This window comes from Amblyraja radiata, chromosome 10 (genome assembly GCF_010909765.2).
Source record: "Amblyraja radiata isolate CabotCenter1 chromosome 10, sAmbRad1.1.pri, whole genome shotgun sequence".
NCBI lineage: Eukaryota > Metazoa > Chordata > Chondrichthyes > Rajiformes > Rajidae > Amblyraja > Amblyraja radiata.
Window position 1 is genome coordinate 52897113 of NC_045965.1, and position 24116 is coordinate 52921228.

General features: G+C 44.2%; 1 protein-coding gene across 1 annotated transcript; it reads left to right on the forward strand.

Annotated features, from left to right (window-relative positions):
* Nucleotides 1-906: 906 nt before the first annotated feature.
* Nucleotides 907-23667, forward strand: c10h1orf210 (chromosome 10 C1orf210 homolog). The gene is made up of 3 exons (XM_033028859.1): nucleotides 907-1286; nucleotides 13795-13937; nucleotides 22728-23667. The coding sequence occupies exons 2-3, from the start codon at nucleotides 13907-13909 to the stop codon at nucleotides 23072-23074; spliced, it is 378 nt and encodes a 125-aa protein (XP_032884750.1). The 5' UTR covers nucleotides 907-1286; nucleotides 13795-13906; the 3' UTR covers nucleotides 23075-23667.
* Nucleotides 23668-24116: the final 449 nt, after the last annotated feature.

The window sequence follows — 24116 nt, forward strand, 5'->3', positions numbered from 1 at the left end:
ACCCAGAGAAAACCCATGTGGCCACAGGTCGAACGTACAAACTTCATACCGACAGCACCCATAGTCAGGATCGAACCCGGATCTCTGGCGCTGTGAGGCTGCAACTCTACTGCTGCGCCACTGTGCCACCCAACAAGGTTCTTAAACTATTCGTTCAAAAGGGAACTGCAGATGCTGGAATATCGAAGGTACACAAAATTGCTGGGGAAACTCAGCGGGTGCAGCAGCATCTATGGAGCGAAGGAAATAGGCGACGTTTCGGGCCGAAACCCTTCTTCAGACTGGTTCTTAAACTATTCTGCTGCACAACCCTATATTCACGCTGAATGACCAGACTTTGTCACATACACAGTCACATAGATGCTGCCTCACCTGCTGAGTTTCTCCAGCATTTTTGTCTACCTTCGATTTTTCCTACATCTGCTGTTATTTCTTAAACAGACTTTGCACTACTCTGTTTGCCCTACGTGATTAGCTTTTTGCACTATCATGGTCTAATTTCTTTAAAGTAACTGATAACATTGTACGTATATCATTATCCTAAAGCTGCAACAAGAAGCTTATGATTTAATTTCCCTGAATCATAAGTGATGTTTTCAACGATGATGAATAAGTGAAAAATAAACACAACTGACTCTTGATTCTGTGGCACCTTCATGGTTAATTTTGCATTTGCAGTATTTCGCTGCTTTACTGCGGATAATAGTGAGAAATGTCCCGCAGTAACATTCCTCTGAAGCGATGTAAGATCCACCCATACTTACCCAACAATCACCTGGTGAACGTCAACTGTTTCTCCTCGATGTTTAGTGTTGTGCCTTGAAGCTGTGCCGTGCTGGAATGGGTAGACTTACAGGAAGTGTTGTTGGCAAGGTAGAGAAGGTCAGAACTTGTCACACTGCAGACACACACACAACCAAACCTCACACACCGCTCACATTTTAATATAAGCATTGTTTCCTGCAACATTCTCAGCTATCAGGTGGAGAGCTTCTCAAACTGCTGGTGAGTGCGATTACATACAGTGCGTAATTACTACTTGCAGTTCACTGCCACCTTAATGGGTGAACTGGAAAGGCAGAAACAAAGTTCGGTTCGAATGCTTGGTTAAAGATTAGCCAACATTCAACTTGTGGAGATCTACCACGGCAAACAGTTTCGGGAGAAAGCTGCAGCCTTTGCCCTGTGGCACACCTACCTACATCATTGACACTCCCGCCTACAGAGAGACAAAAACAACACCAAGAAAGAAGCCAGCCGTTTATTGTTTAAGCTGAATTCCTCAGGTAAGCGACCCCTCTTCTGTTGACTTCATTAACAGGGCATTTTAGAAGATCCAGCACAGACACACGAGAGACTTTGTGGCGTTCCGCCTGCTGAGCAACTGTGTTGGCAGCCTGTCCAGAGGAAGACGTATTTCCTCTTTAATAATAGACCCAATGGCTTGATGTTCAGGTTGCTCAGTAGCAGAGTGAGTAACCGCGTGGTGAAACCATGTAGGATCATACGGAAAAAATGCCATTAAATAGACTAAAGCTCAGGGGTAGAATGTGGAACTCTTTAAAATGGATGAGCCTTTTGAACGGGGATAACTAAAATACAAGAACATGTCACGCGTCATTAGAGTCATTACAGCGCAAGAACAGGCCATTTGGCCCAACTCGTTTATGCTGACCAAGGTGCCCCAGCTACACTAGTCACATTTGCCCTTGTTTGGCCCATATCCCTCTAAACCCTTCCTTTCAATGTACTCTTTTGAAATGCTTTTTATGGTACCTACAACAACTACCTCCTCTGGCAGCGTGTTCCATGTACCAACCCCATTCTGAGTGAAAAAGGTTCTTCAGGTTGTGGAGGACAAAGTCCACGCACACTTTTATTATTGTGTGTGGTTACAGTAAATATCAGTTGGAGAGCTGAGATTAGGCTTTTGCTCACATTCTTCCTTGTAATGCTGCATCACCCTGTAATTGAGTAGCAATACTGGAATTATAATTTGCATGTGTTTAATGTAATAGAATATCCTATGATGCTTCACAGCAGTGGTATTAAACAAAAGTACTGAACCACAAAAGGACCTAAGGAGTGCATAATTACAGCGCCAGAGACCCGGGTTCAATCCTGGCTATGGGTGCTGTCTGCACGGATTTTGTACGTTCTCCCCATGACCTGTGTGGGTTTCCTCTGGGTCTCCGGTTTCCTCCCACATTCCAACGATGTACAGGTTAATTGTCCCTACTGTGTGGGATAGTGCTAATGTATGGGGATCGCTGGTCGGCATGGACTCAGTGGGTCAAATGGCCCATTTCAGAGCTGCATCTCTAAACTAAGCTAATTTTTTTATTTAATGAGGGAAGAGAAGGGGAGAGATATTTAGTGGGGTGATCCTGGAGCTAACTGCAGCTGGCCATAACCATCATAATTGCAAGGATTACATCCATATATAAATAATACCTGGAAATATTTGGAAACTTTAAATTAACACTCGGAAATAAGATTGACCTTTGGGGTAGTGCAGCCTCTCGACAAAACAAATACCTGTGAAGTCACGAAAGCCTGCAACAGGTAATGTGAAGCAGGCCATGGTCAAGTAACGGGTGGCACAGTGGCACAAGGGTAGAGCTGCTGCCTCACGGCACCAGAGACCCGGGTTCAATCCTGATTATACCCGCTGTCTGTTTGGAGTTTGCGCGTTCTCCCTGTGACCGTGTGGGGTTCTCTCTGGGTGCTCCAGTTTCCTCTCACATTCCGAAGACTTCCAGGTTAATTGGCTTCTGTAAATTGCCCCTAGTGTGTAGGATGTGCAGGTGAATTACATAGAACAAGTGCACAGGTAATTGATGGTCGGCATGGACTCGGTGGGCTTAAAGGCCTGTTTCCAAGTTTATATCTGTACCTGCATCTGTATTTCACAGCTATTTCACGGTTGCGAAGGTGCACATTAATCTGGAGTTCGATGGCTCATACCACCACTTAATGACAGATGGTACCTCTGAAAGGAGCTTGCACTCTTGGTGAACATGAAGGGAGGACGTTTGTAAGTCCAGCCAGACTAGAGAAGGTGTAGGGGATATGTTGGGGGTTTCCAGCCACAGGTATTTTGGCTCCGGTTCAGGAGAGGTGCAGGTCCTGTTCTTCCAGTTAGTTTCTAAAACCCCTGGGGTGGAACTCAACAGCTTGTGCCACTTGCTGTAATTTCCAGCAGGGCCCTGTCCTAATTTAGACTTCAGAACTGAAAGAATCACGTCATGAGCATAATTGAGGTAATATTGCTACATTTCATTGGATTTTCTTTTTAAAACCCCACTGTTAACAACGATGCAGTGATTGTCAGCAGTTTAGTTTAATTTAGTTTAGAGATACAGCAGGGACACAGGCCCTTCGGCCCATCAAGTGCATGCCAACCATCAATCACTCGTTCACAGTGTTTCTATGCTATCCCACTTTCGCATCCACTCCCCACACACTGAGGACAATTTGCAGAGGACAATTTAACCCACAAACCCGAACATCTCTGGGGCGTGAGAGGAAACCGGAGCACCCGGAAGAAATCGCAGGAAGAACGTGCAAACTGCACACAGACAACACCCGAGTTCAGGATCGAACCGGGGTCTCTGGCTCTGTGAGGCAGCTGCTCAATCAGCTGCACCACTGTGCCCCCCAAGCAGTCTGGCACCATTTCCAGCTGGGATTCTCACAATCTCCCATCTCCCCATCTTCCGATCATCCCCCTATAATATATATTCAAGAGACTTAGATATCGCTCTTGGGGCCAACGGAATCAAGGGATATGGGGAAAAGCAGGAATGAGGTACTGATTGTGGATGATCAGCCATGATCATATTGAATGGCTCGAATGGCCTACTCATGCACCTATTTTCTATGTTTCTATGCATCACCCGTCGCCACCCTATGCTGTAACTCTGCTGTTGCAATTCTCACCACCCCAAATATTTTACACTATATAAACAATCTTCCATACCTAACGCAAGTCCAGCAATGAGATCTTTAGGATTAGGAGATAGGAATGATTTTCACATGGTGAAACACACGCACAAAGATTTAGCAGCTTGGGGGTGGGCATTTGTGTGCTGTAGGTGCCAGCCTGTCAGGAATGGAGGACTCGGATGCCAACTTTATGAGTCTGGTCCCCCAAGAAGGCTGATAAGCATGGACCAGGAAATAATGAATCTACTAAACAAGCTGACAAGACGGAAAGTCTTTAACTTGAAATTCCTTCTTCACCAATGTTTACCTCGCCAACTAGAATTTCCTGGTTTTAGTAAAACAGGTTTGTACACTCTGGTTGAGGGCAGGAAAGGGCCTGATTCCAGCGGGTGCTAGGATTACAAGCAGAGTTTGGAGCGATTATGTTTAACTTGGTGGCTGTGCTCAGTTCTGTGAATATTGCAGCAGCATTTAACATAACAAAGGCTCCACTGGGTGGCGCAACAGTAGAGTTGCTGCCTTGTAGGCCGGAGACCCAGGTTCGATCCTGACTACGGGCGCTGTCTGTACGGAGTTTGTACCTTCTCCCTGTGACCGCGTGGGTTTTCTCCGGGTGCGTACAGGTTGAGGTTTGTAGGTCAATTGACGTCTGTAAATTGCAAATTATCTGCAGTGTAGGATGGACCTAGTGTACGGAGTGATTTGGGGTCAGAGCAAACTCGGTGGGCCGAAGGGCCTGCTTCCACACTGTACGTCTAAGTCTAAAGTAAAGTCACTGACAGGTGCCATGTTAGTTTACAAGGTTGGATTAGAAGCTCAAAGGACTCCTTATCTACCCCAGGGATCCGTGTGGACTTCAGTTTCCAGCAGTTCCTCCGCTACAGGCACGATCATAAGAGTACAGAGGTAGAGGAAAATGCTGGAAGAACCCAGAGGGTCAGGCAGCTACTGTGGAGGGAATGGGCAAACAACGTTTTGGGTCAGGATGTCACCCTTCCTGAGATGCTGCCTGACTTGTTGAGTTACTCCAGCTGTTTACGTTTTGTTTTGGGGTTTTTTTAATTAAAAAATGGACTTTATTCTAGAAATAGATATATACAAATAATGATCCTCACAAAACTCCATCCGACATTCTCGGAGGCTATACATACATACAATACAGTTTCCCCAAATCACAATTTTACCCCCCATCCTTGCCACTCATGTGGTCCACTGGCGTGGAATCCCTTCTCTTATTTTGAGGAGCGTCTCGACCACACCCCGCCCCCCCCCCATGTCCAACAGCGGAAGTACCCTAGACTGTGGTCCTCCATTTTATGAACCATGTTTTGAGCCGGAACCTTCTTCAGCCTCTGGAGAACCGGAGGACCATCAGACAGGAGAACCATCTTGTCATCCGTGGTGGTGTCTCTGGAGAACAAGTTACCTTGCCAATTCATTCGTCAAAATTCCCCCAAAAAATCAGCAGATGCTGGAAATCCTACATAAAAAAAACAAGAAATACCGGAATATTCATCAGGTCTGACCACGTTAGCGGGAAGAGAAGCAGGGCTTCTGATAGAAGGTTCTCGACTTCAAACTTTCCCAGAGATAGGTCTCAACCTGCTGAATATTTCTAGCATCTCCTGTTTTTATTTTAGATTTCCTATCCAACTCTGCCACTGGTCTTTTCAATGTCTCACTGCCAAATAGGGTAAGTGACTGTGGGTGGCTAAGTTCCTAAGCCTCACTGGGCCCAAAAAGGCCCTTCAGCCGCAAGGTGATTACCAGCTGCAGTAAGAGCACTACCTTTCTACTGGAGAAAGAACTTGTCGATGAGCCACAATAGCAATTACAAATCTGCATCAGTGTAAACATCTATCAGTAACCCAAGGCAGTCCACAGAAATGTTGTGGTCAACCTCTTAAGAAGAGAAAGGGTTAGGAAGATGGAGAAGTGTAGGAAGGAATGCAGATGCTGGTTTACACTGAAGATAAACACGAATTGCCGGAGTAACTCAGCGGGACAGGCAGCATCTCTGTATAGAAGGAATGGGGGAGGGATGGAGAGAGATATGAATATTGACTTCTCTAACTTCAAGTAACCCTTGGTTTTCCCTCTCTCTCCATCCCACCCCATCCCAGTTCTCTGTCTAGTTTGACTGTCCTCCTGATTGAATTTTACTTTGATCTATTACTCATGATCTATCCTACATTTTCCTTGAACTTTGTCCTCTTTGATCTCTCGTTTTCATCCTTCCATATCTCTCGTTTCCCTCTCCCCTGACTTTCAGTCTGCAGAAGGGTCTCGACCTGAAACATCACACATTCCTTCTATCCAGAGATGCTGCCTGTCCCGAGTTACTCCGGCATTTTGTGTCTATCTTCAGGAAGATGGAAAAGTTTGGATTGGGAATTCAAGAGTTCAAATTTCTTTCCTGTCTATTCTACAGAAAATTGTGTTTGGTTGTGTTCCCAAGGTGATAGATCCATTGTTTAACATGGATAGACCATTCTGAAGAAGGGTCCTGACCAGAAACGTCACCTCTCCATGGTCTCTGGAGATGTTGCCTGACCCGCTGAGTTACTCCAGCACTTTGTGTCTATACATTTCTGTAATCGGTTTAAAATTAGTGAATCAGGATAGTTGGCAGAACAGGACCATGGGCCTGGATAATCCATAGCCTCCATTTTCAAGCAGGTTGCTTATGGAAGGAGTGGAACTGCTTTCAATTCTGCTGGGATGAAAGTGGCCAAGATAGTCAGCAGCACTATATTTTCCAAGTAATTATAAATGAAGGAGATGTGTGGGGGGGCAAGTCTTGTTTTACTCCCAGGGTGACAAGTAGCTGGAATGAGCTGCAGGGGTGGAGGTAGAGGTAGATGCATTCAGAGAATTTTGGATTGTCACATGTATATGCTGGGAATGGAGGGATATGGATGATGTGCAGGAAGATAAGAGCTGGTCGTGGCATCACATTGTGGGCCAAAGGGCCTGTTCCTGTGCTGCATTGTTCCATGTTCTATGTTGTAGGAAGATCAGTACTGTTTTTGCCTTTCCTTGTGAATTGATGCTCCACTTAAGGACCACTGTGTCCTGATGATGCCAGAGCACAGCATGGTAGATAGGGAGATGTCAATGAGGATTCAGCTCTTGGTTTGGAGATGCAGCGTGGAAACAGGCTCTTCTGTCCGCTGAGTCCATGCCAACCAGCGATCACCTGAACACTAGTTCCATCCAACAATTCACAGCAGCCAAACCTGCACGTCTTTGGAATGTGGGAAGAAACCAGAGCACCCGGGTGGAACCCACACGGTGACAGGGAGAATGTACAAACGCTGTGTAGATTACACCTGTAGTCAGGATCGAACCCGGGTTTCTGGTGTCATAGGGCAGCAATACTACCGCTGCATCACCCTGCCGCCGGAAAAGCTGCACCCTAGAAGGATGCCGATGCATAGAGGTTATGGCCCACAGTGATCTTAACCTGAGGTCAAAGAATGTTACAACGATACATGGATAGGAGGGGTTTGGAGGGATATGGACCAAATGTGGGCAGGTGGGATTAGTGTCGCTGGGACATGTTGGCCGGTGTGGGCAAGTGGGGCCGAAGGGCCTGTTTCCACACTGTATCACTCTACGACTCTACGAGTCTATAATGCCACAAGTGTGTCATGGAACTAACAGGAGGTAGACACAAAATGCTGGAGTAACTCAGCGGGACAGGCAGCATCTCTGAAGAGAGGGAATGGGTGACTTTGCGGGTCGAGACCCTTCTTCCGAATAAGTAACTAACAGACATTGAATGGTTAATACTCTGGAGCTGCTTGCGGCAGTCCCGCCTGATAGATGTTGAAAATGGCTCCGAAGCTTAGAGTCTTGTTTAATGCCCTGAACTACAAAGTATCACAGGAGGAAGTGTCACATTTATGTTGCACATTGTTTTTGCAGAACAATGGTTGCATTCCTCCTGCCCTCCCCTCCCTGAGAAACTTTGTGCCTCAATCATTTGTTTACTAGTTAGTCACTGTAGGTTCTGGCTCTGACCTCCCGACAACTTTAAGACCTAACTTGTTGAGCACTGGAATAACATTTAAGTGTACACTTGGCCACTCTCCACATTAGGGCTGTGTTTAAACAATGGGTCGATCACCTTGTGAACACAACCAAACACTATTTTCTAAAGAATAGACAGGAAAGAAAGTTGAATTCTGCAGAGGCCCATTTTCTCCAAAATAAACATCTACTAAATTAATGTCCAATTGTTGGCAATATTAAATAAGGATTAATACCTTAATATGCTTGAATTTTAATGCGTGCATATTGAATATTGAAATGGACAGACAACGTTTCAGACTGATTGAGTAGGAAGGAGAAATCTGGAAAAGGGTAGTAAGGGTGTGGTAAAGCTTGTCAAGTGATGGATAAAGGAGACTAAAAAAAATCTAAATAAACTTTATTCTGAATAAAAAATAGATACAAAACAAAACTGTGCAAAAATTCTTCTGACTTTCTCAGAGGCTATACATAATTTCATTAGCATCATATTTGGTAGTTCAGTGAAATATTATTATACCCGGCACCTTTTCCTCTCATTTGTCCCCCTGGGTAAAATCCCATCTCTTGGTTGAAGGGTGACTCTACCACACCCTGCCCCCCAGTGTCCAGCAGCGGAATGACCCTGGACTGTGGTCCTCCCCCACAGAGCCTTGGCGTTGGCTGCACCAAGCTTCAGTGTGTCCTCAGCACGCACTCCTGCAGTCTAGAGCGGGCCAGTTGGCAACATTCCCTGATGGACGTCAAGCTCAGGAATTTGTGACACAGGCTTGTTTTTACATTTATACCAAGCCAATTAACATGCAAACCTGTACGTCTTTGGAGTGTGGGAGGAAACCCAAAGATCTCGGAGAAAACTCACGCAGGTTACCTGGGGGGAACGTACAAAGTCCGTACGGACAGCACCCGTAGTCAGGATCGAACCCAGCTGTAAGGCAGCAACTCTACCATTGCACCTCCGTGCTGCCCGCTCTTTTATTGTTACTTTTATGCTAGAGGGGCTAGAGGGTTCAATAGGGCTAGGTTATGGCTAAAAGATCTTGGCGATTGTTATTACACCGCCACTTCCATTCCCTCCCCATTCACCCTGCCGACATATACGTCATCAAAGGTAGTCTACTAATTTTCAATGTATTAGCAGCCATGTGGTTTGCTAATTTAACAATAGTTTAAAACTAACAGATATCCAAGAAACACACTCATATTGTCATGGGTAACCATTTTTATATAATGGATTGAAGCTGTCTTAACCACGATTCTCCTACTGGGATGAATGAGTTGATAAGCACCGCAATAGGGCTGCAGAATGAGACCAGGAACTTTCAAAGCCACAGTTTTCTTAATGTCGTAATCATCGTACTGAATAGATTTCATGTCGTAACTTTAGTAACAGCAGTTAATAGGTATCTATCATTATGAAATTTCAAGTGACATATTTACTTAATTCTCCAACAAGGACTGCACCTTTATTTATGTACTATAGGACTTGTTATATCTGCCCCATGTATTGGACATCAAATCAACCAAGTCAGCTCAATAGTGTTTAAGAAGGAACTGCAGATGCTGGAAAATTGAAGGTACACAAAAAAGCTGGAGAAACTCAGCGGGTGCTGCAGCATCTAGATGCTGCAGCACCCGCTGAGTTTCTCCAGCTTTTTTGTGTACCTTCAACTCAAGAGTGTTTATGTACTCGATCTGAATAGGAACAGTGACATTTTAACTTGCTACAAGGTTTACGAGCACACTAAATGTTTCTTGTTGACGTTGGGAATATTAATTTCATTTGTGACATTGCCATTTGGTTTTGTTTAGAGATACAGGGCCCACCGAGCCCACACCAACCAATGATCATCCATACAGTAGTTCTACCCTACACACTAGGGACAATTTACCGAGGCCAATTAACCTACGCACTTGCATGTCTTTGAAGTGTGGGGGGGAACCGGAGAAAATCTACATAGTCAAGGGGAGAACATTACAAACTCCGTTGTCATAATCGAATGCAGGTCTTTGGCACTGTAAGGCAGCAACTCCACCACTGCACCACTGTGCCGCCCTGCAACTTTATCCAAGTACTCTAGTACAGTAGACTTGTTTATTTCTGCTCCATGTAATTGACACTAAATCAATCAAGTCAAGTCAAGAGTGTTTATTTGTCATATGCACTCGATACGAACAAGGGCGGCACAGTGAAAAATGGTAGAGCTGCTGCCATACAGCGCTAGACCCAGGTTCGAGCCTGAGTTTGTTTGTTCTCCCCGTGGCCACGTGGGTTTTCTCTAGCGGCTCTGGTTGCTTCGCACATTCCAAAGACCTACAGGTTTGTAGGTTAACTGGCTTTGGTAAAATGGTAAATGGTCTCTATCGTGTAGGTTAGTGTACGTTAGTGTAGGATCGTTGCACGGCGCGGATTCTATGGGCCGAAGTACCTGTTTCCGTGCTGTATCCATAAAGTCTAAAGGAACAGTGAAATTTTTGCTCGCTACAAATTTACAGGCACATTAAATGCTTCTTGGTGAAGTTGAGAATATCAATGAAGTTGTGAATTGCTCTAAGAATGGCAATCTTACCAAAATTGCAATGGGGAAAAAAAACTGCCGGCCATGTTAACCATTTTGGATTTGTAAAACTCAATTAATCCATCTGATTCCGAGAGTGGCAGGAGATTGTAGGCATTGGGAAAGCTCATTGCCCTCAGTCTTTCAAATTATTACATCCTGCCTCTGAATCAAGAGATTGTTGTGAACCTAAAGATGCTCAGGGTATTCAATCTGAATATCTGCAAGACAGATCTGCTCCATCTTATGGCCCACAAAGGCCTCGTAAATTTACCAATCTTGATTCCAAACAGCGGCAGCTTAAAAGAGACACAAGGAACTGAAGATGCTGGGATCTTGAACTGGGTTCGAACCTGACTGCGGGTGCTGTCTGTGTGGAGTTTGTACATTCTCCCTGTGACCTTGTGAGTTGTCTCCGGGTGCTCCGGTTTCCATCCACACTCCAAAGAAGTACAGGATTGCAGGTTAATTGGCTTCGATAGATTGTAAAATTGTCCCTAGTGTGCAGGATAGTTTTAGTGTGCTGGGTGATCACTGGTTGGCATGGACTCAATGAGCCAAAGGGCTTGTTTCCGAGCTGTATCTCTAAAGTCTATAATCTAAACAATCATTTGCTTACACAAAATAATGGTTGCTGCCCTAGAGTCAGAAAGCAATGGAATCAGTGCTGCCGGCAGAGCCTTAAACACTAAATAGAGGCCAGCTTGAAGAAAGGTCTCGACCCGAAACGTCCCATTTCTGAGTTACTCCAGCGTTTTGTGTCTATCTTCGGGTTAAACCAGCACCTGCAGTTCCTTCCTGCACTAAATAGAGGCTGATGCTTGAGTCCCCAGCAGAGGGAGTGTTGCACTGTCAAATGTGATGTCCCAGTAATTTTATATACCCATGTTGAGAGTGCAAGGGAGTGAGATTGGAAAATGAGCTAGGAAATTGGAAATTGGGGAGTGGGGTGGAGGATGCGGAGAAGTAGTGGGAGGGGGGGGGGGGGGCAGGGGTAGAGAGCAGGCCACTGGAGGCTCTACAGGGAGGACCTGGGAGTCAGTTGCATGTGGTGGGGGGTGTATTGATGGTTGTGGTATGCACACCCATGGGGGTATCAGAGAGTGAGACCCTGAGTGTTTTTATGAAAGGGCTAAGTGGATTTTCAGATCCATCAGGACACTATTGAACTGTCGGGGATGAGAACAGTGGTGGGGATGGTGTGATGATGGAACTATTCCTGGATTGGCTGTGGAAAAAAATAAATATGGGACTTATTTCAGTGAGCTACCTATCCAGGCTGTGCAATGAAAACATAGTTATTCAGGGAATGATACCAGACTTTTCCCACAACACCCCAAGAGGAACATTGCATGGACCATAACACTTCATAAGGCACATTGGGAACAGTTTGGTTTAGTTTAGAGATACAGCGCGGAAACAGGCCCTTCGGCCCACCGAGTCCGTGTCGGCCAGCGATCCCCACACACCAACACGATCCTACACACTAGGGACAATTTACACATACACCAAGCCAATTAACCCTCAAACCTGTACAACTTTGAAGTGTGGGAGGAAACCGAAGATCTCTGAAAAAACCCATGCAGGTCAAGGGGAGAGCGTAAAACTCTGTACAGGCAGCACCTGCAGTCGGGATTGAACTCGGGTCTACGGCGCAGCAAGCGCTGTTAGGCAGCAACTCTACTGCTGTGCCACCGTGCTGCCTTGTATTTGGGCAAATTTCCAGATGGATGTCGTCGCCTAGAAACGGTTGTCATGGTCCACTTTGTTCGATTCCTTTGTTTCAGAAGCAAGTAGTGCTGCAAGATTTTGTTTCCAGACGGGTATCTTTTTGAAGAGACAAGAAACAGTTTTGCTACTGGGGTGAATGTAGAAAACTCTACAGCACGTTTCGTTTGAGAAACAAGTTAAAAGTCCTCGCCAGTGAACTGCCGCCTTCTCACCCTAAGCCGCTCAATCAGATTATCTGGATGCTGGCCCTTACAGGTGCTACCTTACTGCGCCAGAGACCCAGGTTCGATCCTGACTACGGGTACCATCTATATGGAGTTTGTGGGCTTGTGCTGTGCCACATTACAATACAGACTGGATTTATACATATCTTATTCACTGAAATAAATGCCCTTCCCTACTCAACACTCTAACAAAATAGGTGGAGGCTTCATTAGATTGTTAACATACTGTAATTTCCTAGATTAATATACCTTACATATAATTGGAAACTTTCGTTGAAATATTTTTACAATTTAGTCACTGTTGCAATCTAACTAATTTGCACCCAGCAACTTCCCATCATAACCATATAACCATATAACCATATAACAATTACAGCACGGAAACAGGCCATCTCGACCCTTCTAGTCCGTGCCGAACACATAATCTCCCCTAGTCCCATATACCTGCGCTCAGACCATAACCCTCCATTCCTTTCCCATCCATATAACTATCCAATTTATTTTTAAATGATAAAAACGAACCTGCCTCCACCACCTTCACTGGAAGCTCATTCCACACAGCTACCACTCTCTGAGTAAAGAAGTTCCCCCTCATGTTACCCCTAAACTTCAGTCCCTTAATTCTCAAGTCGTGTCCCCTTGTTTGAATCTTCCCTACTCTCAGTGGGAAAAGCTTTTCCACGTCAACTCTGTCTATCCCTCTCATCATTTTAAAAACCTCTATCAAGTCCCCCCTTAACCTTCTGCGCTCCAAAGAATAAAGCCCTAACTTGTTCAACCTTTCTCTGTAACTTAGTTGCTGAAACCCAGGCAACATTCTAGTAAATCTCCTCTGTACTCTCTCTATTTTGTTGACATCCTTCCTATAATTAGGCGACCAAAATTGTACACCATGCTCCAGAATTGGCCTCACCAATGCCTTGTACAATTTTAACATTACATTGTACAAGGCATTGGTGAGGCCAATTCTGGAGCATGGTGTACAATTTTGGTCGCCATCATATTATGAATGAACAAACAATTTGATTTATATGGTTTTAAGGCGCACGGTGACACAGCGGTAGAGCTGTTGCCTTACTTACTGCGCCAGTGACCCGGGTTCGATCCTGACTACGAGTGCTGTCTGTACGGAGTTTGTACATTCTCCCTGTGACCGCGTGGCGTTTCTGTTGCTTCTTCAATCTCACCCTTGTAGTTTGAATGCCAGTGGCTAGAAAAGTGTACTAATAACAATTTGAAGTCTGTGTGCTCCTGATTATTTAGAAGGCATTGTGAAATTTTCTCCATTTTCTCTTCAGATCATTTGGACGACTTACACTGCAGCTTCAGGGAAAAGATTTGCTGAATCTAGACCTCTCTCCTGCGTCCAGTTTTGAGATACATGTAAGATTTCAACCCAAAGTTAATCTAATGGAGACAACAACGTTCTCCAGTAATCAGAGTAAGTAAAAGCCTTGGCATTAAATTGTGCAGATTCTCAAAATTACTTGCTTGATGTCACGGGTTGTATTTGGGCAATCAAAGAACTCTGCTAGAGGGGCATTGGCAATTCATCCCATCCAGTTCACAGCAGGCAGGTGGGGACCAAGGACTGTGGATTGTGTCAAGCTATAGCTATGGGATTGGCCATTGTATCAACAGTAAATTTGCGGACGATACAAAAATGGGAGGAAAAGTAGGGGATGAGGAGGATAGGAAGAGTCTGCAAAAGGATATAGATAAGCTAGGTGAGTGGGCAACAACTTGGCAGATGAAATTTAATACTAATAAATGTGAAGTCATTCACTTTGGGAAAAAAAATGATAGGGCAAGTTATTTTCTAAATGAGGAGGAGCTGCGTTGTAATGCAACGCAAAGGGATCTAGGGGTATTAGTACATGAATCACTAAAAGTTAGTATGCAGGTGCAGCAAGCAATCAGGAAGGCCAATGGAGTTTTGGCCTTTATTGCTAGGGGGATTGAGTATAAAAATACGGAGGTCTTGCTGCAGCTGTACACAGTATTAGTGAGACCACATTTGGAATACTGTGTACAGTTCTGGGGTCCATACTTAAGAAAGGATGTACTAGCCCTGGAGGCAGTGCAGCGAAGGTTTACAAGATTAATTCCTGCAATGAGGGGATTGACATATGAGGAAAGGTTAAGTAGGCTGGAACTCTACTCTTTGGAGTTTAGAAGAATGAGAGGCGATCTCATTGAAACATATAAGATCGTGAGGGGCCTTGATCGGGTGGATGCACCGAGGATGTTCCCAATGATCGGGGAAACTAGAACTAGGGGACATAGTCGCAGAATAAGGGGGGGCTCTTTTAAAACTGAGATGAGGAAGAACTTCTTCACCCAGAGGGTGGTTAATTTATGGAATTCACTGCCCCAGGGAGCAGTGGAAGCAGAAACGTTAAATATATTTAAGTCTAAAATAGATGGTTTTTTAGCTACCAAGGGGATAAGGGGCTACGGGGAGAGGGCAGGGATATGGACCTAGGTATGGTTAGTATAGTAAGACCTGAGTGATCTCCTGGACAAGTGTCGATCGCCTGGATTGGGGTCGGAGAGGAATTTCCCGGATTTTTTTCCCGAATTGGACCTGGGTTTTTATCCGTTTTTTTGCCTCCCCCAGGAGATCACGCGGTTCTTGGGTGGAGAGGGGTGATAGCGGTATAAAGGGGAGGGTAGTGTCTTGTGTTCTGTGTCTTGTGTCTACTGTTTGTGGGTAAGTGTGTCTGTTTAGTGTTCAGCCATGAGCGAATGGCGGTGCGGGCTCGACGGACCTGGTGGTCTACTCTCGCACCTACTTTCTATGTTTCTATGTAAAAGGATGAAAACCAATCCACTGAAAATGTTCCTACTTGGTAACAATACAACTTCCATCTATTTCCCTTTCGGCCTGGAGTTGTTTGTAATCTTGATGAAATATTTGGCTTTAAGCGGCACGGTGGCACAGCGGTATAGTTGCTGCCTTACAGCGCCAGAGACCCGGATTCAATCCTGGCTACGGTGCTTGTCGGTATGGAGTTTGCACGTTCTCCCCGTGACCTGCATGGGTTTCCTCAGAGAACTTTGGTTTTCTCCCACACTCCAAAGACGTTCAGGTTTGTAGGTAAATTGGCTTGGCGTCAATGTAAAAATTGTCCCTAATGTTAATGTAGTTGGATGAGTTGGATGATCAGCCATGATCACATTGAATGGCGGTGCAGGCTCGAAGGGCCGAATGGCCTACTCCTGCACCTATTTTCTATGTTTCTATGTGCGGGGAAAGCTGGGCGGTGAGGACTCGGTGGGCTGAAGTGCCTGTTTCTGTGCTGTACCTCTAAACTAAACTAAAGTCAAACTTACAGTCCACAGATTGATATAATCTCTAACCTTCATGGAGGCTCAGTGGTGTGGCGGTAGAGCTGCTGCCTCACAGTGGGGTTGGTCCTGGCTACGGTTACTAATACACCATTGAACCAATCATTTGTGCGGAGTTTGTACATTTGCCCTGTGACTGCGTGGGTTTTCCTTGGGTGCTCCAGTTTCCTCACACATTCCCAAAAGATGCAGGTTTGTGGGTTAATTGGCATCTGTGAAATGCCCCTAGTGTGTAGAAATGATTGTGTGTATGGGTGATCAATGGTTGCCATGGACTCAGTGGGTCAAAGGGCCTGTTTCCATGACATATCTCTAAACGAAACGAAACTAAACCGGACTGGCTATTTTCACCTCACGTCAACTTGTGTTTGTCAGAACTGAACGAGGAGGAGGACACAAATGCAGGCTCAGACACAGGGCAGATCAGTCTTCGGCGTTTAATCGGTCCAAGTCAGTACACAGGTAGGCAAAACAGAGGCAATAGTGCCATATAGGAGCAGGCAAGAACCAGTGGTCGAAAATACAGGCAAAGGTCGAGATCACAAGGTCACAAGATTTCGAGAGCTGGAACGAGGTGATACCAAGTAGCATACACCACGAACTGGCAATGGGAACTAAAACACAAAAGGCTTAAATACAGACTAGCAGGGGATAACGAGACACAGGTGAAACACATCAGGGCGTGGCCAACAGACTAGCAGGGGATAACGAGACACAGGTGAAACACATCAGGGCGTGGCCAACAATCACATGAGGGTAAACGACCTGACAGGAAATGGGACCTGAAACAAGAGGAGATGTGAGACACCAAAATAAAACAAGAATGCAAACTCTAATACTAAAAACCAATAAGAAACAGAAACTAGATCAAACGCGAGACCTGACAGTGTTTGCTCCTAGCCTGCTAAAACTCTCTTCCTCACACGGCTGCTCTAGCACTGATCGTTCCAGGGTTCGATCCTGACCTCGGGCGCTGTCTGTGTGAAGTTTGCACATTTTTCTTGGGACCTCGTGGATTTCCTCTCGATTCTCCTGTTTCTTCCATATAAAAGTAAAGTATCCTTTATTGCCATTCAGACCTTTGGGTCTGAACGAAATTTCGTGCCTTGCAGTCATACATATAATAAAAATGACAAAAACACACAATAAACACAAATTTAACATCCACCACAGTGAGTTCACCAGGCACCTCCTGACTGTGATGGAAGGCAAAAGTCTTAAAGTCTTTGTCTCTTCCCTCCTTGTTCTCCCTCTGCGCCGAAGCGATCCAGGCTTTGGATGTTGTGTCCCCGCCGGGTGATGGTAAGTAAGTCCAGCGGCTGAATCTGAGCTCCGCGAAATAACGGGCCGATTCAGACTCCGTGGCCCGGGGTGGTCGAAGCTGCCGAAGCTGCCGCCCTCCAGTCCAGTGGACGAAGCTGTTGTTGCGGGAGCTCCGGAAAAACAGGTCACCAACCTGTGACCTGCGAGCTCCCAATGATGTTGTCCACCGGGCCCGCGGCCGAGCCTCCGAAGTCAGGTCCGCCGCCGGAACGCTGCCACAGCTCCGGGGTCGGGTCGCCGCTGCGCGGAACGCCGGAATATCCCAAAGATATGTGGGTTTGTAGGTTCATTGGCCTCTGTAAATTGTCCCTATTGTGTCGTGGGCTGATGAGAAAGTGGGATAATATAGAACTACTGTGAATGGGTGATCAGTGCTCAGTGTGGACCTAGTGGCCTATAGGTTTCAAGGCTGCATCTCTAAAAATAAAAATAAAAACTCTATCTATTATTATTGTTCCAGAAATTTTATTTTTGAATTTTTTCAGGTGTTATTAACTTCATGCCAACTCACTGGTATTCCTAGCCTGTTCACTAGTTTATATATAATGTATAACACAGCATTAAAAACTTTCCTGAGAGTTGAACTAAATAAATGGCCAAGCCTAAGGAAGCACATTTACTGCCCAAAGAAAATGCACAGCGAAGTTCCTGTGCATGTTAATTCCTTTACTTTAGAACAACAGTAAATGGGTACAATAGATGTTTATAATATGTTTGTTGTAATTATTTCGCCTCTTCTGATTCCTATTTTCTTATGAGAATATCAAACTTTGTTTTTGATAAGAGTTCCTGTTTATTCCCTTTACATTTCAAAGCACTGGTTCCCTCTCCTGACTGAATTGCTTTTCAAATTTTGAGTTCCTTTTGAAGGTTGTTTTGTTTACACCCTGTCTCAGCTCACATTGAATTTGCCCTCTGTGTTTAATCTTATTTACTCAATACAATACAATACAATACAATACAATACGGTTTTATTCATCACATTGCACATAAAGTGCAAGTGAAATGAATTTTTGGAGTGTGGTGGGAAATCAAAGAAAAAGGAAGCCTTGTGTACATTTTGTGAAGTTGTACACAGTTACATGATACTTTCATGAGACCTCAATGATCCATTGACGTGGTTGCGACAGCAAAAGTCAGATTGGAACCACAAGCTTTGAAGGCGTGGAGTGTGAATAATTTGGTGGAATAACTCATTAGATGTAGCAGCAGAGATCATGAGGGTGTTACGTACATGCATCTTCGAGGACTGGTGTATGTCTGTTAACCTGAAAGCAATCATTGTTAGCTTGAATAACATTCCGTAAAAATACATTCTGACACATGGGACAATGTGGCTAAGTGTTTAGTTTAGAGATACAGCGCGGAAACAGGCCCTTCGGCCAACCGTGTCTACGCCGATCAGCGATCCCCGCACATTATCCTGCACACACACTAGGGGGGTGGGAGATTGCAACCTTCGCATGGTCCGCCCTGTTTCAACGAATGCAATCAACCTGGCGTGCACAATCAAATAAGATCAAATAGAAAAAGTTGTCCTACAACTTTAGGCTGTGCACGCCATACGCAAGAAGAAGAAGACACACACGAGGGACATTTTTTTACATTTACCACACCAATTTGCCTACATATCTGTATGTTTTTGGAGTGTGGGAGGAAACCGAAGATCTCGGAGAAAACCCACAAAGCCACGGGGAGAACGTACAAACTCCGTACAGACAGCACACGTAGTCGGGATCGAACCCGGGTCTCCGGCGCTGCAAGCGCTGTAAAGCAGCAACTCTACCGCTGCACCATCGTGCGAGATGGGTGGGATTAGAGAAGAATGCAATTCAATAACTTCAAACTGATTCCACTGGTGATCCAGATTTGACATATCCCAATCCGCAATGTTTGACAAGTTTGCTACTTTTGTGCTTGTCATGTGCACTTCAGTTCAATAGGGCAATCGGGGCAATTCAGTTCAATTCAATGAGGCTGGAATTTGGGTTGCCACCTCTCACCTTTCAGCAGCAACAACTGATGTCAATCTCAATGGCTGTAAAAACAGGATGGACTCTATAATGGGCAGCTTATCCATTCTGGACACAGTGCTGGAATACTCAGTGGGCAGCATCTCTGGGGAGCATGGATAGGTGATGTTTCAGATCCAGACCCTTCTGCAAACTGGTCTTCTCCACCTATACTATCCACCTCATTGGAGACCCTCAGACTATCTTTAATCAGACTTTATCTTGCACCACACATTATGCCCTTCATCGTGTATCTGTACACTGTGGACGGCTCGATTGTAAACATGTATTGTCTTTCCGCTGACTGATTCGCATGCAACAAAAGTTTTTCACTGTACCTCAGTACACATGACAATAAACTAAACTAAACTGGGCTAGACTAAAGTAAACTAAACTAAACTTATCTAAAGTAAACTATCCATGCTCTCCAGAGATGAAGAAATGAAAAAGGGAGTCTGAAGGAGGGTCCCGACCTAAAACATCACCAATCCTTTTTCTCCAGAGATGCTGCCTGAACCACTGAGATTCTCCAGCACTTTGTGTCAATCTTTGCTGCCTGACTTTCTGAGTTGCTCCAGCACTTTTGTGTGCTTTTGGGTCAACCAGCATCTGCAATCCCTTGTTTCTAGCTTATCCATTCTGCCAAGATCTGCGACAAGTAAAGAAAATAAATTAAGCACTCAGGAATTATAGATTTTTAAACAAGAGGTATAGAATTCAGAAACAAATAGATTGTACTCTACCTATGGCTGAACAACAGATCAAATATTGCGCCCCATTTTGAGACCCCTAGTACAGGAAGATTCCCAAGACATCTAAAAGGATCCCAATGCCATGCCTTAGCCATAAGGAGAGTGTAGATAATTTCAAGAAAAAAAGCGCTTCTTCACACTACATTCCCCCCAGAGATGCTGCCTGACCCATTGAGTTCCTCCAGCATTTTTCTTTTTGCTCAATATTCCCAACATCTGTAGTTTCTAATCTGTTACTCTGTCCACAGTTTGATGGTGGCTCATAAGATCATAAGACACAGGAGCAGAATTAACCCATTTGGCCCATCAAGTCTGCTCTGCAATTCAAACATGAGTGATCTATTTGTGCTCCCTGTACTGGTAAAGAAATAGTTAGGGGACATAAAAGCAACTAACTCTCTGTTATAACTCATAGTATAATGGGAAGAAATGTGTGCAAATACTAAATGCGAAATATGATAGCCTAAATACAATGTGTTCCCAGAATTGGACTTCACTGATTTCAATGAATTCAAATTTCTTAAGCGAGTCCCATGCACATATGGTTGAAGATGGATTTGTAACCCATTTTTTACTGTTAAGACATTTTGCTGGTTTTGCCCTGTTGTCTATTGGACTCTGTTGTGCTTGAGTTAGAAACGCAAGAATGAAAGATGACATTTTATGGGTGATATGGTGGCGTAGCGGTAGAGTTGCTGCCTTACAGCACCAGAGAACTGTGTTTGACCCTGACCACGGGTGCTTGTCTGTACGGAGTATGTACATTCTCCCCGTGACTTGCATGGGTTTTCTCCAAGATCTTCGGATTTCTCCAAAGACGTACAAGTTTGTCGGTTAATTGGCTTGGTATAAATGTAAAATTGTCCTTAGTGTGTGTAGGGTAGTGTTAATGTGTGGGGATCGCTGGTCGGCGTGGACTCGGTGGGCTGAAGGGCCTGTTTCCACGCTGTATCTCAAAACTAAATGTTATTACTGAGGCAGAATAAGAGTCTTGAAAATATCCAGCTACTGCATGATTCATCAGTTCAGTTTAGTAAATTTTCACGTATACCGAGGTAAAGTGAAAAGCCTTTGTTGCGTGCTAACCAGTCCGCAGAAAGACAACACATGATTACAATCGATCCATTTACAGTGTATAGATACATGAGAAGGGAATAATGTTTAGTGCAAGGTAAAGCCAGCAGAGTGTCTTCACAGAAAAAAAATTAGGTTACAAATCCATTTTCAGCTATATGTGCATTGGACTCACTTAAGATATTTTAAAAATTTGAGTAGTGCACTGTTTTGTATATATCTAAAAAAAAATTAAAAAAAGAGAAATTTGAGCACTTAGAGATTTTGTGCGACACAAAATATCACCCTATCTTGTTCTGCTTTTCTTTGATCATGCAAGAAATGGTTCGTTATTTCTTCTCTGGCTTGGAGTAATATTGGCCACCTCGCAATCTTACTTATGACTCAGTCTTTCTCTCAAAATTATTGATTTGTATGCCATAGTTTCCTTAACCTCTATTGCTCATTGACTCTGGGACTCTAATCAAACCAAGTCAACAAAGAGCCCCAAGTATAATGCTGAGAATTTCTGTGCAGGAAAAAATGGAATAAATGTTAACTCTCCCCATAAATGCAGGCTGTGCACATTACCAAAGTCAAACCCAGGTTTCAGTCTCACGGAAAAATATTTTTATATGCAATTAAATATATTTAGAAAAATCTTTTATAATGAGTGGTGAAAATATTTAATCAGCCATGAACTTACAATATTTCAATGTGAGGGAATAACATTTTTAACACTCTACACAGACTTTATTTGTAGATAATTGTTCCCTACACAGAGAATCCAAATGATAAACTTAATAAAAGGTGAAAAGTAACTTCATGCGGTCTCAATTTGTAGTTAAAACCTGCTCAGAAAATGTATTTGAACAGTGCAAGGCATGATGATATACAGCAAACTTCAGTGTTAATGGCCACTTGCAATGTTTTACTTGGTGAGAAACTCTTCATTTCAGTGTCTGGAAAGATTGTGCCAAACTTCTGCAATGCTTCCTTTTCTTATTCTGTCGCTGTTGCAAGAACTCAAACTAATAGACTTTAGAGAAACAGCGAGGAAACGGGCCCTTTGGCCTACTGAGTCCGTGCTGACCAGCGATCACCCCGTACACTAACACAATACTACAGATACACACAAAATGCTGGAGTAACTTAGCGGAACAGGCAACATCTCTGGAGAGAAGGAATGGGTGACATTTTGGGTCGTGGCCCTTCTTCAGACCTAAATCTGAACTTCAGATCTGAGTGAAGAAGGGTCTCGACCCGAAACTTCACCCATTCCTTCTTTCCAGAGATGCTGCCTGTCCCGCTGATTTACTCCAGCATTTTGTGTCTACCTTCGGTGTAAACCAGAATCTTCCTAAACACTATACTACACACTAGGGACAATTTACCATTTTACTGAAGGCAATTAGCCTAGTAACCTGTATGCCCTTGAAATGTGGGAGGAAACCAGTGCACCTGGAGAAAACCCACAAGGTTACAGGGAAAACGCACAAACTCTGTACAGACAGCGCACGTAGTCAGGATCGAACCCAGGTCTCTAGCACTGTAAGGCAGCAACTCTACCGCTGCGCCACTGTGCCGCCATTTGTATAGCATAAATTTTACCATACTATAGTATTTACAATAAATATATCTTCATGTGGTGTACACATGTAAATGAATTGATATTGATCCATTAATTGATGTGTTTCGATTTCGATATTTAACTAACACTGTGTTTATTGAAATCTTCAGCTACATTAGTGCCTCCCGCAGATGGCAGCAAGACATGGCACTATCTTGTCGGTGTTCTGGTAGCTGCTATCATCCTCTCCGCATTGACCGTCATTTGTGCGAAATTCAAACTCTTCCACAAGTACTTTACCAGCTACAGCCACCACCTGCTGCCAGAGCCAGACTTGGGCTACCAAGACAATGACACCATTAGTGTGAGCATGGCACATGATGGCCATATGAAGGAGATTAGAAACCATGCAATGTATCCACCCGAGGGCTTGGACGATGATGACGGATACATTGAAGATAATTACATTCAGGTGGAAACGAAGCCCGAGGAGGAGGAGATGCACGTTGCCATTTAACAACAAACAGAATCCATCATCTCGAATTTTCTAAAACATTCCATTATTCACATTATGTACCAAACTGAGCTCTTGCCCACTGTGTTGTGTGTGCTGGTCAAGGTTTATTGCTCAGTTGTTGGATTTGCTGAGGTCTCTTTCCATTTTGCATGGTAGAGGTGCAGCTGTCATAGAAGGGAAATAAATACAGGAATTGCTGGTATCGACACTAGATTCATTATCATCTGTGAGGCAGAAAGAGAGGTCATAGTTAATATTTGTGTTGTTCTTTCCTTCCCACCTGACACTCACTTCGTGCAACAATAAGCACTTCTCCAGATTAGGAGGAAGTCCACGAGATCTTCCTCCAGTCCCCATGTTTCATATTTGCTGTTGTGGTGAGCTCTCCTGTTCTACAGAGAAGGCTAAATGAAGATTGGATTAATGTTCATTGAAGCTAAGTCCAAACGTGCCTCAAACTCTATGCAGTCTGAACGCTTCCTCTAAGTTTCATGCCAATGTTCTTTCATTGCTCAATACATTCTACTGTTTCAATAAAGTTCCAAAGGAGGTTGAATATCATCTTCTCCTGCTCTCTGCTCTGAAAACTGAAACAAGCATCTCGAAGCCTTGTATATCTTCCCAATTGTCCGTGTATGAGCACTGGTGCTAGTGGAAAGGTGAAGGCATGGAATAGATCCCAACGTGCAACGCCTCACACTTGCTCGGATTAAACTCCATCTACAATTTCTCTGCCCATTTCTGCAGCTGATCAATATCCCGCTGTAAACATTGACAGCCTTCCCCACAGTCAGCGACACCAGCAATCTTGGTGTCATTTGCAAACTTACTAACCAACCCATCTACCTTTATGTGCAAGTCGTGTGTCTACTCTCTCTCTCTCTCTCTCTCTCTCTCTCTATATATATATATATATATATATATATATATATATATAGAAACATAGAAACATAGAAATTAGGTGCAGGAGTAGGCCATTCGGCCCTTCGAGCCTGCACCGCCATTCAATATGATCATGGCTGATCATCCAACTCAGTATCCC